The following is an 18,465-nucleotide window of genomic DNA, read 5'->3' on the forward strand; positions in this document are numbered from 1 at the left end:
ATCAGCGCGCTGCGACCGGCAGTTACAGGCTTCAACGCCGCCGCCGGTGAAGCTGGGCCTGGAGAACGGGCGCCCTCGGTCACATGGAGGGGCTGGGCAGGTCGCAGCTTGCGAGTGTGTGGTGGGGCGGGCCCAGAGGGCAAGGTGGTGAGCAGTGGGTGCTTTTCGGCATTGCTGTGTGCGGGTCTGCGGAAGATGTGCAAAATGAGCACAGGCGGGGTTACCACAGGTGTGACTCCAACCGCGGCTCTGCTCCCTGCGAAATGGGTGCAAAACCAGTTCTGGAAATGGTAAGACAGTTGTGGGTGGCATTACACTGCACCGTGTTTGGCATAGAGGATATAGGATGAATTTGTTACATGTATATGGTTCCTATACAGGGTAGCTCTGAAGATACTGATAGTTTTTTGGAAAGGAGAATAATACCCCTTTCATAAATTGGCATTGTGCCACAGTACTGTCTGTGCACAAGAGCTGACTCTTAACAAAGTACATGAACATGCAAGCACCTCTTTCTTTTTTTTTGGATGCTTAACTAAGGCATGGTCTTAAACATGCTGGCAACTGAGGAACCCCCACTTCCCACCGCTTCTCTTCAAAAAAATCTTTACCACAGAGAAGCTTTCTGTGGGGTACAGCGTGGGCCACGGCGGTGTGTGAGCTACCGGTGGTGAGTTCCCACCCTTCCTTACTGTGCGGTGACTTGTCGGTGCCTGCAACCTCCTCCTGTTACAGAGAGCTCTGAATACGTTTTAATTTCATTCTGGAAGGCTGGAGGCCTAAATTATACACAGCTAAACGCTAGGGCATTTTCCCATCGTCAGTGTGGTTTATTCATTTGAATTTTTTTGTAACTCCCAAATGTGCCAAGAAATTTGTGTCGTCGTGGTGCTTATTTATTAAAAATAGCTATCTTGCTTATGCCAGCAGCTGCTGTGAAAATGCAGTCTGCTGCTTTTCACATCATATGGTGTTAAATGTATTTTTATTCTTTAGTATTTGAAATATAATGTTAAATTAATGGTGATAATCTAATGAAGTGTAGTATTTGTATATTATCACTGATGCATAACCTGGACTTTAATGTGAATATGAAGAAAACTTGGGTTAGCACAGGTCCTTTGAACGAAAGGAGATGATAGGTTTCGTGTGTTGTAGAACAATGGTGATTAGATGATTTTGCCATTTTGTAACTCTGCTGCCTTTGCTGGCAGAACATGAACCCTTCTTTGTCAGTGCGCCAGTCTGGTGGCATCTCGTTGTTGCAGGTTTCTCTGTTACTTCCTGTTCGTCTGTGCCTAGGACAGTGGGTCTTGGTTACAGTTGGTGGAATTGTGAGTTCTGTGGATGGCTGGTGAGGGATTCTCAAAATGCAACACAGTCGAGCCGGCAGTCAGTTGTCTAGGCAGCAGCTCTGAGAACCAGGAGGCAGGAACGGAAATCCTTCCCCAACTTGTGGTTTTTTTTCAGTATGACAGACTTGTTTCAACCACTGTGGCAAATGAGAAGTATTGTTTATTCTGTCAAATACATAGGATCAGTTTCTTGTGTTTTGTTACCCCTGATTAGTGGTTTCAGCAAGGAGGCAACCCTGGTGCCGTTATTTTTGTCAGCCTTTTGAATGATCTACAGTAGGAGCCACAGAATAGGAATTTGGTATTATCTAGGATATCAAGAGCCAAGATATGTTAGTTTTCAGGCAGAGGAGGGGCAGGCGTGCTGCAGTAAAGCTATGCCGTGTTCAGGAGCAACCTACACGCAGTCAGGGACATTACTCGTGACAGAGGACTTTCCACAATGGAGTACTGTTAAAATTTATCTTCTATCCTACACTTTTGAGACAAAGTTTAATGAATAATAAACCTACACAGATTTGGTGGTTTTCTTTTTCTGTTTTCCCGGAATATTTTGAGATCTTTTTGCTGTCTGACAGAATGTGAATGTGTTGTAATTCAGCAAAACACATTCTTGAAGGCGCTTTTTCTTTTCTTTTTTTTTTTTTTTTTTTTACCAAGGAAAAGATTTGTTGTCTTGATATTTCTGTTGTTACTGCTAGCATAGAGCACCTTAATGCTGCAGCAGTTACCATTGCTTGATTCCCTTTTTAGAAAATATACAGACTTATGTGCAGAAAATACAAACCAGTTTTGCTTGATGATATCTTAGTAGGCAGTCCAATTGTAACCAAAAGCATTTGTAATTTCAGAGAGAGCTGTTTGCAGGCTTCTCCATTTATAAAGAACTGTGTGGAGTACTTCTTTATTAGAAGAATAAAAGGGTTTTTATGTTTTAACATATTCTCAAGCTCTGTTTTGGGTTCTTGGGAGGCAGATCCCCAGATTAAAACATGGCACAAAGAGATAAACTATTTTACAACAAACACCTGTTCTTTTAGATTGTTTACAGGAGAGTATTTATTCTGGCCAGCTTCATCATTAGCTAAATGCTCCAGAATCCTTTTGGTAGCGACTTCTGTAGCACTGACCTGAAAGGCAGTTCAGATTTACAGATTTTATTTTTTAATAAGCAGTGTATTTATTTGTTACTGAGCTAAAGGCTGTACCCTCTCATTTCTTCAGCTGTTTCTTACCCATAAAAACCATGATAAGTTTTTAGATAGTTATTTGGGGCTAACTGGAGTCTGCCAAATCTGTTCATGGAAATGCCTTCCCAAATATGCCAGCACATTTTAAATGAAAAGGATCTGTGCTTGACTTTCCATTTAATACAGAAGAATGAATTCACAGTTTTGCAAGTCTTCTCCTATTGTCTTTTAATCTTTGCTTTCAGCTGGTTTGAGATGAAAAATATTAAGTCATAGGACTTCTGTCCATATGGGGAGGAAAAAGCACTGTGCAATTACTTGGTGAGTTTATATTTGTTTGGAAAACCAGCACAGATGATGAAGAGGGACTATTCCCCAAGTCCCTAAATTTATACTGTTTGGATTCTTGCTACCAAATTATGGGTAAAGGGTTGGAAGGATGAATGTTCAGAGCCTATAGTTGTTTGAAGGGTGTCCACAGGATAGAGGATTTAGCATGAGAGACAGATGTAGTACACGGACTACTGGAATACAGCATGTTGAGGAGAATGCTGTGAACTTCTCCTCAGAGACCTGACACTTTTAGGAAAACAATAAAAAAGCTGTTTCTGACGCCTTCTCTTAGTGTAGCTGGGGTGCATGTTTTGTTGAGATGGGGACAGTAGTAAGCTACTTCGTTAAAATGGAACAATTTCAGAAGTCTGGCGTCTTTCACTGGATAATGACATGTTCAGTTTCCCTGGATGGTAACTGGGTCTATTGCCGAGTTTTTGTATGCATTTTCAAAACACCAAAGGATACAGTATTTCCTGGACTTTAAACTGTAAAGTAGGGCATGAGGTACACATACTGCCAACATGAATGTTGAGCAATCTTTTCCCACAGTAGTTTTGGGGTTTTTTATGTTTTTCAAAAACAAGCCTAATCATGTTGCCTTGAAATTCTTTTATTCAGTTCCTCTACAGTTAAGCTTTATGTTCCTGTTCACAGACAACTGGATGTTTTTCTCCAAAGCATATTTAGTTTTTGCTTCAGTCAGGCATATCTGCTCCCCACTCCCATTTTGCAATGTTCCCACTTGCAGCATTTTCAGTAAACATGGGATAATTTGAGTATACAGAAATAGCTTCTTCTATAAAATTTCCATTAAAAAAAATAAGAAGATTTTATTTACAAAGTGTTTGCTACTACAAAGTAACATTTCCTACTGGTTCAAATACACTATTTGCTAATGCCAGTGTTCCTATTAGGAAAGTAAAACTTTGTGTATGCATTTTTCTTTATAGCTTTGTCAGTGTTTAAAGCACATATAATACTACTGCATTCTTTTTTATACTACTCCTAGCCATGTCCAATATGGTAGTAGAAATTGATGGTATTTGATCAGGACAAAAAAAATAAAAATCAGCGCAGTCTTTCTGCAAGAACCAAAACTTCAGTTTATAATTTAAAGGTAAAGAAAGAAATCTATGGAGAGTTCAAAAATACCTAGCAAATTGTTTAAAAGATGAATGGGCAACTTGGACTTTCTGAAAGAAAAGGGGGAAAAGTTCCTGCCAAAGTGTTTGTGTAACACTTGATGCTAATACATGTTTTAGGGGAGGAGTAAAATGAGTGGATCAAAAAAAATCAATTAATTTCAAATCCCATACAGTTATCATTCTCAGGAATTGGATTTGTCAGTGCTGCTCTTCTTCCCATCCACTATGTTTACAAACACTCATTTGAGCTCAGCAGTGAAGGTCATAAAATAGCTTTGTCCATGACTGGCCTCAGTCTTAATATTTTTTTTCTTTTTTTTTTCTTAAGTTGATGGACTTTCAAGGGGTTCCTGCATTTTAAACATAAAAAGGGAGTGTCTCTAACTTACTTTAATGCAGATTATAGTAGGTATTAAAAAGTGCTACTGTAACAGGGGGACAGGTGGACCTGTCCTTTTTATCACATACTGCATGTTGCAGTGGCTCCATTAATACTGGTTGACATCAGGGTTAACTTGCTGCCAAGGGACTGATCTGTTGCCAGATCATGTAAGAAGTGCCAACAGCCATGTACTGTTTTAAAAACTGTGTCTGTACCTGCTGGCTTGTTACTCCTGATGCAGACTAGGATATGCAAATACAGAGGCTGGTGCCTTGGTCCCAGGGCATTGTTTGCATTTAGGACCTGAGGAATGAGGGCGAATGAACTCTTTCATATCCTAGTTCTTACAGGCTTGCTCAAAGTAGGATTACTTTTTCACAGTAGGTGCTTGTGAGATGCAGTGTTTTGTAACATTTGCATATACTTCTCTGAAGTATTTTTCATATACACAGTCTGGCTTTAGAGACAAGGGAGTGTGCCAGAAACTTGTATGATGGGCTGTGATTCAGCCAGTGTTTTCCTATGGAAATTCTAGATCCACTTAATGCCTACATTAGTACAACCAAATCTGCCCATTGTTAAAAGTTACATTTGAGATTTAACAAACCCACCAAAAAAACTGGAGATTGATTTTGTGGACTTAACATTTTTAGTCAGTGATTTTTGTGGCCATACAGAATAATTGTATGTGACTTAAGAGTGCCACTGTGAAGGGCTCTTTGGTTGCCTTGATCTTAAAGGTATGCCATTGCTGCTTCATGGAAGGCACAGAACCATAGTGCTAGGGATTAATTTATTATTTGAATTAATTATTATTATTAAGTTATTAATTATCCTCAGCCTGGATAATGCAAATAGGCTAAAACCACACCATTGTTAAAGACTCGTTTTGTCTTAGAAATACCTTCTGCATAGATGACTTTGACTTAGATCTACACTTAGATTAAATTTCTACACAGCTGTATCCTGCTATCCCATGTTGTTCATATATCTAAAGCACCTATGCCTGGAAAGCATCAAGTATTTAAGATTGGCATTTAGAGAAGTCAGAAGATTTAAGTGGTTGCCACTTATTCTAGCCCATACAAAATACTAAGAAGAGAGGCAAGTCTGGGCTACTGGGAAGTTCCTGTGTCTGCTTGGAGTTATCATGGCCCTCCACAGATACTGATCCAGGTCAGCCTGCTTTGCTTTTTGGAAAATGGAAAAATTAAGTTATTAATTTGCACCATATATTCCCTAAGTGGGAAGCTTTCCCCTGCCATTTGAATGGTTAGATCTCAGGTATTTCTTGTGCCCAGTTTTGAGCTAGGATTTTTGGTGTCCTTAAGCTTAGGTGGATATTCTGAATGTTAGCTTTTTAAGTATTGTCAAAAAGATGTAAACGGGGAAAAACAATTTTGGTTTTGGCTGATCTTTGTGATAGGCCAGACAAGGCAGGAGTATTAAAGATGTAGAATGAATATGCACTCTCTAGACAGCTGCGATAAACAGCCCCTTCAGTTGTTACTGTCAGGCTGCTTTTATGAACATTCCCTCACCTAGTTGTATCAGCTGGGTTAGGTACCAGGGATGCCAACTCAAGTAATTAGATTGAATGAGATAAGAAGTACTTGGTATGAGCAGCTCTACAGTGACTTGAAAGAATGCTTAATACTTAGCAGAGAGAACAAACAAATAGTGCTGGTTGTGGGGAATTTTTTGGCAATATACCTGGGTCCAGGGAAAAAGTTACTCACGGTCTCTTAACGCTCACCAGGCTAAATTCTGTAATAGCTAAATAAGAAAGAGATAATCTGATCACAGAACTTGGTTAAGTCTAAGGAATGAGAGCTGCAGGAAGTTTCATGGTGTCAGGATTAGGTTATGTGAACAGCTGTCAGGAGAAAGCTGAGTATTTAGAGCTGTTAATATGCTTGCAAGGGCAGGTGTGTGATAATCAAAAGTTACAAATGACTTGGTGTCTTACAGACATAGTCAAACATTCAAGAAGTGGCGTATTTTAAAACCCCAAGCCTCAATAAGCAGCACAAGGATCCTCGGCCCTTTCTTTGCTCATCAGTAACACTGCAAGAGGAACCCATTTCCCAGTGCCGAAGGTTGAGATGCCTTCAGCTATAAAATATGCCAGGCCTTGGAGTAACTGACCTGCAGCACTTCCTAATTTAAAATCAAGCCAGCTTGTAGTAAGCAGAAGGATGCCACCTCAAAGTCTTGACTATAACTAGAATTTTCAAAATCCAAAGTTTAAAAAGCTCCTTTAGTCTTTTCCCAGCTTCATTCTATCTTATTTATTCCTGAGAGACTTTTGTAATGAAAAGATATAAATTAGGTGGGCCAGTCAAGAGATAACTTGTTTTGGTTTGTTTACTATATACTATACTCTGTGGTTATTGCTTTGTTTTTAAATGAATCCAAAACTCAAACACCTTTCAACTCACTAAAAGGAAAGTAAGTCTTCTCAATAAACTATCTGGAATATTTTCAGCTAAAAAGAGACAGTTAATTATAAAAATGAGCACTGCCCAATGTTTGAGTGTAATTAAGTTTCTACAATGCTCTTGAATTAAACTGGTGGCTGTAGTCAGAAGAAAGAGCACTTGACATTTGAAACCTTCAGTGTGGAATTCTGTATTCCAGCATTGTTTTATGTCTGAGCTTGAGGGCTTTGTTTTTCTTAAAAAATAAATATTAAAAAAAAAAAAGAAAAAAAAGGGCGGGATATAAAAATTTGATTAGGCCATTTTACATATTGTTACTTCAGGCTGACCTAGTTCATCAGCACATGTCTTTCTGTGGGTATTCTACATACTCAGAAATTTCCAGCTGCTCAAAAGGAGTCAGAGTATTTGCAAGTTATAGTTTAAAAGAACTAAACAAAACCCTTAACCAAGATGGACATAGCTACAGTGTGGCTGGTACTAGGTTTAATGAAGTTATAGTTAAAATCATACCTTCAGTTAAACTAGTGTAATTTGCTGTAGTCTTTACTTAAATACACACACTTTCATAGATAGGTGGATTGCTCCCCTCAAATCCAGTGTTCAAATGAAAAGACTGGCACACTTTAATACAATGAAAAAAACCAGAATGCACAAACATGTCAGATTTCCCCATAATAGAAAAATGCTGTATCCCACCCGGATTATTTTCATCTAGCTTGTGGTGCTGACAAGTCAAATTTAGTTGGGTTTTTTGTTGTTTGTTTTTTTTTAAGCACCATAAAGTAAGCCCAGAAATAAAGCTGTTTACTGCAACATATAAAAGAGCATTTACACGTAGCATTCTATTGCTTGCAACTAAGTGCTTTCTGAATGTATAACCAAAAAAGTGTTTCAAGACACAAAAACATGTCACTTAAAATTTACATTAAACAGAATTTGTATGAAAATTTAAATGTTAACCTCGTCTTATATGAGATACCATTTAGTACCATTTGCTCCTTGTTTCCTATCAGTGAATGTCAGGGGTATTGCACAAAACAGGAGAAGATAGCAACTGAATGGAAAAAATGGGAAGCCCAGTCTTGCTAATAACTGTTTTACTCTGGAAAATATCCACTGCTGGCTTTCGAAAGAAGGAATGGCTGGCATGTTGAAGCAATTGAGCACAACTCCTGCCATTAACTTGGTGGGAGCTGTGTGGTTACTTAATATTCTCAATCCCCTTGTTACTCATAATGCTCAGAGCTCATTTCAGATGCAACACCTTCATTTTGTGAGGTCCTGCAGTTACCTGTGGTATTCTGAGTGGGTTAGGTTTTTTATTTTTTTATATCAGCCAAGATCAACTAGAATGATTGAAGGACTTCCCTAAGATCATACACAAATGAATATAGCTGGAGAAGACCCAAAATTCTAGTTCCCAGGCTTCAGTGTAACCACAAGACCACAGTGCTGTAGTTGAACTTCATCCTCAAGTGGAACTTGGCACAACAAATCCCAAGGAAATAATTTCCTTTTGAAGTCTCTTCTAAATGTTCTAACTTGTTTTGTCCTTTGTATTCAACTAGTTCAGGAAAAATAACTTAAAGTCTTGGTTCAACTGTCAAAATAAATGTAGCATGCTCCTAGATTTCTTTAGGTTTCTTTTTTAAGTTTGCCAGAAAGCAAGCAGCTGTGCAGTCTGCTGCTGTGAAGGGAATGGACAGCAATGGAAGCAAGATATCACTGAAGATCCTCCTATAAAGCAGAAAACACACTGACTGCTAATATAACACATTCAATTTGTGGGCAGGAAGCCTTTTTTGCCAGGTTCTTACAGTTCAAAGTGCTCCTCTTTAGCAGTTGTTTAGTGTTTTGCTGTTTTTTTCTTTTTACACAAATCTTGAGTGGGAAACGTGAAGAGATCATAAAGTTAAATGTGTCCCTATTGTATTGATGGGGGGGAGTGGGAATAACTTCAGAAAATGTTTCCCTCTTACAGAGTTCCTGTCGGGTATCTTTGGTCTGCCCTCTTCAGTGAAAGCTGATTGAAAGGACGGTTTTTGACAAACCAATGGGTTTTCAAGAATAAAATCAATTATCTATCTGTTTAAATGAAATATCATTCATGGGGCTGACAATTCCATAGTAATGTACATGGAGTATGTTACGTTCTCTTATTTCAAAAGTGAGCCACTTCAGTTAAGCACATTGACTCTCTCAGCAAGAATATTATTTTTTGTTTGTAAAGCTTTTCTTCATATAGAGGTAGTGTTACAGATTTGGTTGAAGTGAGGTGGTGTAAATCCCTTAGTCTGGTGTTGCCTGTGAGCCATGAGCACAGGACAGTCTTTAACAGTCTTGCCCAGAGAGTAATGTGGTAGGCATGTAAGAATTCTTTTAGTTTGTATGTTTGCAACTCATCTGTGTAAGCTAGACAGCTTTGCTTGCTCAGTCAAGAGGTAGACCGAATTAATGGTGCCACCCAGACTGTACCTCAAATGCAGGAGTTTGACTACCCGTGAAAAGTTTCTATCTGGATGCTTTAATTTTTATTGTAAGCATGCAGTTGTGCTTGTCTGCCCCTCGCAGTTTTACCTGTCCTTTATGTAGCTAGGCCTGTGTTAGCTCTTTTGTCTGACAGCTAGGTAGCTTTTTAGCTGCAGCCTCCATTTACCCCACTTGCTCAGGCTTGGTGCTTTTGGGTACGGCTGGCTTGAGTGCATGTTTGTCTGTGGAAAATCACATGGACATGCCCATGTTGTGCTAAGAGTACTGGTCACAGCAGTCTGGGGTAACAGTTTGCTGCCATTGCTCAAGCAAATAACAGTATGACAAGCTGCCTAATCTCATAACTAAATAACAGAGCCCAACCCCGTTGAGCTCAGACAGCTAATACAGTGGTACTTAGAAACAGGTCAGCTATTTACATACAGTATAAAAACTAAAAAGAAGTAACACTATTTTTAACCTAATTAAAAATGGTTAACTTCAAGACTAGTTAAAATACTGGATGTTAGAAAACCATGGGAGAAGTACATGTATAGTGTATTCTGCTCTGTTTCTGGAGCTTTTTTTAAAATAAGGTCTTGATGGCTAGATGCAATGTTAACTTTAGAACAGCAAGTGTCCTGTTACAAATCTCAATTAACAGCTCAAATGAGATTCATGTTGTGTAAGCTGAGCTAACACATTATTTTGAGAAGTAGTATTTTGATACTAATATTTTCAAAGGCGAGTGCAACAGAAGTTAATGGTAAGAAAGTCAGTCTGTCCTAATCTAAGCTGACTAGAATGCAAAACAAGAAATGATGTATTGTTGAAATTTAATTTTTTTCCTAAGAACCTCAACATACAGCTTTAACAGCTATGTGACACGCCCATCCTGAATTTGAAAACACTGCCTTGAAAACATGCTGCCTGAGATCCTCTTTAAAAAAACCCAACGTGCTATAAAATCAAAGGGATTATAAAGTTAGAACAGTAAAGGAGAAGCTCTACAGGATACACTATAATACAGTTCTTTTCCTTGAAAAAAGCTGGTGCAGAGAATACTGCTGTTTTTATCCTGACTGTTTAATAATGCCTAAGAATAATCACTTATAATAAATTAGGTCTGCAGTATAAATGAACATAAGAACCTTTCAAAAGAGACATACTAATGTTAATTTTAGAGTATCTAAAATGGATTTAAACTATTTCAAGATTCATTTTATCGCAATTTATATTACTTTAGGAACCTTCTATACAGCAAGTTGAACAGAAAAAAGCAAACATTCTAACAGCCCGCTTTCCCTAGAACAATTTTCATATCAGATAGTTTTAAATAGCTATTTCAGCACATCTGTGTGTGCTCTCGCTCCCCCTTTTCCTAAAGGCAGCACAGCCAAAAGACAATGTGAGAACTGACATTTGTTGACTGATGCTGTTTTCCTTTCCATCTGGTAAAGATAAGAGAAAGACAGAGATTTAAGTATGTCCCAAAATGGAAAATGTGAATTTGATGTTTACTTCGCCAAATCTCCAGGGGACAACCCCACATCACTTTGTGTCTGCATGTCACTCTGTGTTCGGGTACAAAAAGTTTTCAATTTCAGCTGTGGCTGAAACTTCAGTGAAATACAAACAGGAGCTCCCATTAAGAATATTTGAGCAGCATTTTGTATATTTCATTTTCTACTGTCCTTATTCTGGGGAGGAAGAATCGTCATCTTCATCCTCTTCATCCTCATCATTGAATGAGCATGGAGTTTCTCCCCGTGATTCTGAGTAGCGTGATGTTGCACTGCTGGACTGTTGACTGCTCGGGGCAAGAAGCTGCCCAGTTGCTAAGGCCACTTCAGCATCCAAACATAACCCTAGATTCTCACTATTAAAACAACAGACATGGTGAAGTTTAGAGGATTTCAGATGAAGTTTTAAGCTTTTTGACTTCAGCTTTTCCTTTAGTTAAAGAAATGCTACCAACATTAAACACAGCTAATAGTTATGAAGACAGCTAAAGTATCGAAGTAACATAAAAGATTGTTGGGTGGTTTGTTGTTGCTTTTTATTTTTTTCATAACCAACTAGTAGAGCTGCTCAACCTGAATAAAGTTAAAAAATAAATCCCTGACAGTTTTTTCAATACACAGAAATGTTTGGAATATGAAATTACACTGTTAAATGCCATGCAGAAGAACCTGTTTCAGAATGATCTCTTTCTGCTTTTTAAGGTACAGGTAACCTTTAAGCAAAGCATGGTTGCTATGGTGTTTTTGCATTGGATTTTTGTTGGTGGTAATGTTTTGTGCTTGGTTTTTAATTTAAAATTATGATTAGACTGTGTGGATTAAACTTCTTTCATGATAGCTTAAGCAGTAGTGCATTTAGACACCAAACATCCTCCTGCGTTCTTCAGAAGTATTGTCAGGCTTTGTTCTATGTGTAATAAACTATTTGTAGTCCATGCCCAGGCAGGTATTTAAGGTTAATCAGGAGAACTCTTGTCTTTATAATAAGGGCTTGAAAGCGATTCAATTCTTTTGAAACATAGATACAAAACAGGTAATGCGTTAAAAATTCAAAACATGTTGATTTGACCTTTCAAATGTAATTATAAAAGAAGACAGAGTAAGACTCAGTTAAAATGAAAAATCAACCATACAGAAAACATTTAATTACTTGCATATAAATAATATGAAATAGTGAGGTTACTGAAGTATCACAAGGATATACCAGTATCTTTGACTTAAAATTATTGTATTTACCTTGATTTAGCATCAGAAGTGCCTCCTGCTACCTCTAAATGTGAACCTGGTTGTGCTGAACTTGAAAGTAACCCTTGGTTTATCCACGAAAATCCTGATGACATATCTAGAAGAAAAGTATCATTGTATTTATGATAGCTACTTGATTTTTTTTCTTCCTTTTACTACCTTAAACTTCACATTCTCTTTGCAGTTAAGATTCCTTAAACTGTAGATGTGTCCTGTTTAATCAAGATGAAATTATAAATCTGTACATACACCCCCCAGTGTTTGTGGATGCACTCAAGCCTTGCAGTCCCTCACACTCACAGTTGTGGTTATTTCTATGAAACTCTCCCTTCTGATTGAAGAAGGTTGGTGCTGCAGATGACCCTGGCCAGTAGCCATATGCAATCACAGGTACCTGAAATAGTTTTGGAGGTTGTACAGCTTGATTCTATGCCCCAAGGGCTCTAAGTGCCTTTGCTGTTCTTCTTGGTGAAGGTGTAAATGGAACCATACTTGTCAGGACTGGAGATACTGCAGTGAAACCATCATCAAGGCAGTATGTGTTTGTTCTGATGGCCAAAGGCTGTTTCAATTTGGTGGTCTCACAACTGGCTGTAATGCAGCCTCCTGATCTGTTCTGATGGATTAGCTGTGGATGTGAACACACCATGTCAGAGGTCTTGTGCCAAGAGTATAGAAAGGGAGATCCTGTTGTATACTACATGTGTGAGGTGCAAGTCTCCTCCCCAGTGAAAGGCAATTTTAGGACTAAAATGATGTTGCAGTACTGAGGAATTCCTTGAGGTAGTTTGTTGGAAGCCCTCTGAGGCACAAGCGGGTTACTTACAACCCTCATAGAACCTGTGTTCAAATTCTGTAGCAAGTAATGCCAGTCACTTGTTTCCAGTTATGCACATTTCTGCTAAGAGAATCAGCAAAACTAGTCCACTGACCCAAGTACACATGGGTTATTTTTTTAGGGTGTGTGTATGTGGTTTGAACTTCTTTCTTGGATAAGATATTTCTATAGACCTACCCAAATTCCATCTCAACACAAAGTTCAAATTGAGATGAATTATCAGGACTGTCTAGTTCTTCTCCATGGTGCTTGTATGTGGTTCCAGCTGGATGCATTAAACTCTGAATTACTGTCCTTAGTTATTTGCTATGCCCAACCAAACCTCTGTTCTGTACAGCACAAGGGCAGTAAAAATCGGACTGCACTATTCATATTGTACCTAGACTTGTTTTGTAACAGCAGACAAGAGGAATAACTTTATCACATATGCTTTCTTGTTTGTCTGTGTTCTTGTTAAGCTTTGGCTCCTTGAGATTTGGCAGTGTATGGCCTAGCATGGAACTGTTCTAAGGAGATTGTCACAATGACAGAAGTTAGCTCACCATCCACTGGGATCCACATGCTACCTTGTTTTGTGCTGTGGAGACCCATTAGCAGTGAGGTATTTAAATGCCCTGGTACAAGGCAAGGCTAGCAAGGTTAATGTTCCTGCCTATAGCCTTTAGAACATGACAGAAAATATTAAATGGCAGCTTTAGGGTGATCTCTGAAGATGGGATAGATTAGAATAGTTAAACATGCCGGATAGCTTTTATTAAGATTGCCATAAATGCAGGTTTGTTTTCACAGAGAACACATTCTGACAGTCTCCTCTTGTATTTGCAGGAAGAGGCTGAACCATTTAGAATGACTGCATTGTATTTAGATTAATAAAGTGGATTAGAGATGTATCACAGAGTTGTTTCCTTGTCTTTTGAAGGGATGTACCTGTGTGTACATGTTTAATATTTCAGGAGAATAATAAGTTGCTGCTAGTAATATTGCATTTTATTAACACTGTGGGATAATAGCTAGTTAGCTTTGTGAAGAGCAAGGTGAAGGAAAGTTTGGATTTTATACATAAGGCAGAAAGAAGGTTCATAGATGCCTATCCCTGCCTTGTACTTTCGTTGCCTTCTAATTCTATTTTCCAGTGGGCTCTAAGGAGCCAGGGAAAAGAAATTTTAAGGTTTAAGAAGCCATTTCCTATCTGAAGAGAACTGTTAAAATAGAATGCTGCCTACAATGAAAAGACTTACTACTTATAGCAGAGCAGACAAGTTACTAATAGCTACACCTGTGAAACAAGGAAAGCAGCTTGGAAAAACCTTCCCAAGGTTGTACAGGCCAGTCTAAGAGTGACACCCTTATTATGGACAGGCATATCTTGCAGCAGATATCCTTGGCAGAAATTTGTTCTTTTTATAAGAAGGCTCTAAAGTAACATAATCGATAACCTTAGTAATTAATGCTAAAGTGCTGCATAGGATTATTGCTGATGGCCAAACAAGCTCGTTCATTCAGTAGTACTTTTATCTCTTCAGTTCTAAATCCAGCCCATTGCCAGTCAAGGCTTGTTACACAGGTAGATGATAGCAAAGCATTTTTGCATGCAGGGGAGAAGAAAAAACCCAAAAGTGTTGTAATCTAGAGGCCCTAAATAGTACCCCTTTATCTGCTCACTGCCTTAGTGGGATATGTACAAGTGAGGGGTTGTTACCACAAGTATTAGTACCTCAAAGTATTTATCTGTAGTCTCATTTCTAGGAGTCAGGACTCAGCTGACAAATACCAGATCTGAATTTGCATTAAATACCTCTAGTATATGCATGGCTTAAAAGGCACAAGATAGTTTTCTGGATATGGTTCTACAAGAGTGTATGCTTGTCTCTGAGTGGTGTATTTCAGCTCATCCAGCAATCTCACTCCCTTTTTACTTGAACTCTTCTGGTACGAGCCCTTAGTTAGCCATTTCAACATGCTGCATTGTCAGAAAGGTCTCTGCCAGATAAAGAACCTACAGTTTAGTACCCTGAACCAGTTCATAAAGAGGACAGAGGAAAGTAACTGCCAAAATTCAGAAATGGGCAGGAATGCACAATTAGGAGTGTGACCCTGGTGTGCATCTTAAGCTGGTGCAAGTATCGTACCAGAAATAACACTACTCCTTCCACAGTAAGAAGGCTGTAGTGTAGTCTGCTTTATGTCCATTGCTTTTTCTGGATTGCCTACTTAGCTCATCAAGCATATCAAACTAGGGCACTTGAAGAACAGCTAAAACACATGATCCTCTTGCAAAGATAATACACTAAAAGGCTTTGATATATCAGTTCAGGAGTTCCAAGCAAATTATTTGGCATATTTAATGTGTCTAGATGTAACTTTTTTCTTTCAAAGCTGAGATGGTCCAAGGCTTTTCTGTCAATTTTAAATTTTGTCATTGAACTAGATGAGACTTGGATTCTTCCAACTGTTTTGCCAGCCCTGTTAGCAAGAACTACAGGACAAACTATTGAAGTCAGTAATTATCTGGAAAAAAGAAAATGGTCAAACTAACATTGTATGGGAAATGACTTGCCTGTTTACATGTACTAGCACAGAACTGATTTCTACAGCAGTTGAGTCCACAGATTCAGCTTGTTTGGGAGAACTTTAATCTTGAATGTAATAAATTGACCCAGTGAATAAATAAGAGATCTTGATTTGCTCTTCTTGTATAGCAGTAATTGAAGCCAAGATACTTAACAGTGCCATCATGACAGCTACAGAAGTAACCATGAAGTCTAGAAACCAGCGATGAGCCTTCTGTTTCACTGTCCTTGCAGTGTAAGAAACAACATCTGAAGACTGTCAAAGTTAAAATGGGACGCTAGACTTAACTGAAAAATTCACAACCAGGCAAATGCTGGGGTTTCAAGTATTGTGCAAAACATTTAAATCAGTTTCCTGTATGTCAGTTACTGCCATTAGAAACATGTACTATGCAGTTCACACTCTTATTAAAGATTTGTGCAGTTAAGTAGCAAGCAGCAGATAGAAGAAACCTTTGAAAATAAATATATCTACTCTAGTAACACTTCTGGAGTAAATTTTTCACAATGTGAAGCTTGTCTGAAGAGTATGTTACTCATCTCAGTGCATTTTAAGTAAAATATAAAATCAATACATTTCTAATGACTGGGTTTCTGGCTACTGGTCTGCTACTAGAGAAATAATCACAATGTTCTTTAAGCTATCTTCAAATCTGTTCTTTTTGGGTTAGTTTATTTGAAACAGAGGCCTATTTGTTTCTCACTTGCACAGGAACATAATGGTTGTTTTGCCTTCAGTACTTTCAATAAAAACCCCACCAGCAGTACTTAGTATGACTAAATTTTTTTCAAAGCAAACTAAAATGACCTACTAAGCGCTAGTTTAGATATTTACCACTGAAATCATTAAAGCTGGTTTTATTTGGTATACAGTGTAATGACAGGGTTTTTTTTTTTGCAAATGTAAAGCAACCCTGTTCTCTGAAGAAAAATTAATGCAGGTTTAAAATGGAACAGAAATTTTAGTTCGTTCCTTGAAAGACAGGCACAGTTAAGTAACCTGAACACTGCACCACTGTCAAAAGATGTGGGTTCTGCTCCTTTCCCCTTTTTTCACATTGGTGGTAAATGCAGTAGGTAATTTTCAGTTGAATGAGCCAGCAAGGAACAAATTAAGATTTCTTTCAACCTCTTTTTCACATCAGTGCAGCCTTATAAAGACCTGGGGGGGGGCATTTTCAAAACTGACTGAAATTAAAAATGTAATCATAGTTTTGAAACCCACAGCACAAGGGGACCAGGAAAACACAAACAAGCCTCGATAAACATAAGCACATTTGATGTAGTTTGGAATGTTAAGCCATTTATAATGTACTGATCTTAGTGAATGTAGCTGAGTTCTAATTTATATCCATCAGTGTTTTCGTATCACAAATTTTAAGCAACTGTTTAATTCTCAATTCTCTGACATAGTAAAATCAAGGACATACAAACCCACACACTCAGCTTTCTGACTACTTAACTATATTATCCTTAGCAAAACAAAACAGCATTAATATAAAGCCTGCATTTTAAATTATCCTGACATAAGGATTAAGTGTTGCCACCAGAAAGGAATCACCTTTTGTAAAGGTAAAAAGTCAAATTTTGAAGCTGTATGAAAGACTTTTAAACTACTGTAGTTTAATCAAGCCTCACTAGTAGAGAAGTCAAGGCAATAGTTTTGCTCCCCCCTTCAAAAACGAAGGTGTGCATACAGTTAATTCTTGGGTAACACTTCCCTTAAAGATGAAGTCCCTCCAGAAACTTGAGGAAATACTGGCCTACTTTTATGTCTGGGCAGAGCAAGAAGAACACAGTCTGACACTAACTAAAGGAGTGATTACAAATTTTAGCAACTCTAGTGCAGTAGTTGAAGGTCTGAGCCTATTAAGTGTGACCTGTTCAAGCAGTGTGACTAGGGGAGGTAAAAGCCTCAGTGTGAGACTCTTGTCCTGGAATTCTTTGGAGCTTTTTGCTTTATTTAGAGCAGCTCTGTTCTCAGGTGGCTTGGGAGTCACTTGTAGATTACATTCACTCACTTTAAGATGATCTTTTTCTTTCCTTTTCCTCCTCAACTTTGGAGGAGCTGCCTTCCAGTCTGCTTCTTCATTCATCTGGTGTTATGAAAATCTGACCTTGGTGTCAGTTCAGCTATTTAAGAAATAACTTCTTCATAACACAATTCACTCAGAAGTTTGCTGTTATAGATCAGTGTGAATTAAATTTACAGGACAACTATGATAAACCTTCCAAAATGACCTGTAAAAGAACTGGTTTCTGTACCAACCCTACTAGCTCCCACAAAACTTCAACTGTTATGTACTTATGTGGGTTAGTATCATTAAATCTGCTTCGGTTAACTAATGCTTTGAATTTGATCAGGAATGTAAAAGTCTCATCTATAACTTACCTGTGATGTAGCCTTCTAAAGCTTTGGGCACCAGTGATTTTGCAGTTCTTAGGTCCTCAGCTGAGCATTTGCCTGACTCGAGCCCAAAGGACATTCCCATTCTCTTCAGCACCTCACTGTCATCATGAATCTCAAAAGTGTTATCGAAATTAAAGAGGTATTCAAATCTGCATGTGAAAAGTCAAAGTGAGATGCCTTGAAAAGAGCACAGCTATGTGGGTTTTGCCAGTTCATCCTGCATTGAGGTAAGTATCCCAGTCCTTCATTATCTGCAAAGGGTCCTTAAGGGAAAAAAAAGTACAGCAAATGCTTTTTCTCTTCTGCTTCTGTTACTGGCATGCCTATGGGATGTAATATGGCACTTTCTCAATTAAAGTAACTTTACCACTGCAGGAAGTCTAAAGTTTTCTACCTCATTAAACAGATTCAAAGGAGAAGAGGGAGGCCTTATTGAACATGAACCTCCACTTGTACTAAATCCAGTATTTTTAAAGGTCATCTGCAGCTCTGTCACCAAAATAACTATTTTGTTTTTGTTTCTTGTACATTTCATTTTCTGTTCTAATGTGCAATGCT

The 18,465-nt window shown here is 38.3% G+C and overlaps 1 protein-coding gene across 4 annotated transcripts in view; it reads right to left on the bottom strand.

The window, feature by feature from the left end:
* Nucleotides 1–3,470: 3,470 nt before the first annotated feature.
* TFDP2 (transcription factor Dp-2) overlaps nt 3,471–18,465 on the bottom strand; it is a 61,177-nt gene continuing 46,182 nt past the window's right edge. For all 4 annotated transcript variants that reach the window (XM_034063501.1, XM_034063500.1, XM_031047177.2 and 1 more), the window contains 3 exons: nt 17,890–18,056; nt 12,081–12,186; nt 3,471–11,200 (listed from right to left, as the gene is read on the bottom strand). In XM_034063501.1, coding sequence (XP_033919392.1) covers nt 11,017–11,200; nt 12,081–12,186; nt 17,890–18,056 — 457 coding nt within the window. In that variant the 3' untranslated portion in view covers nt 3,471–11,016. The remainder of the gene's footprint in view (nt 11,201–12,080; nt 12,187–17,889; nt 18,057–18,465) is intronic.

The sequence above is a fragment of the Melopsittacus undulatus genome, chromosome 6, assembly GCF_012275295.1.
Source record: "Melopsittacus undulatus isolate bMelUnd1 chromosome 6, bMelUnd1.mat.Z, whole genome shotgun sequence".
Taxonomy (NCBI): domain Eukaryota; kingdom Metazoa; phylum Chordata; class Aves; order Psittaciformes; family Psittaculidae; genus Melopsittacus; species Melopsittacus undulatus.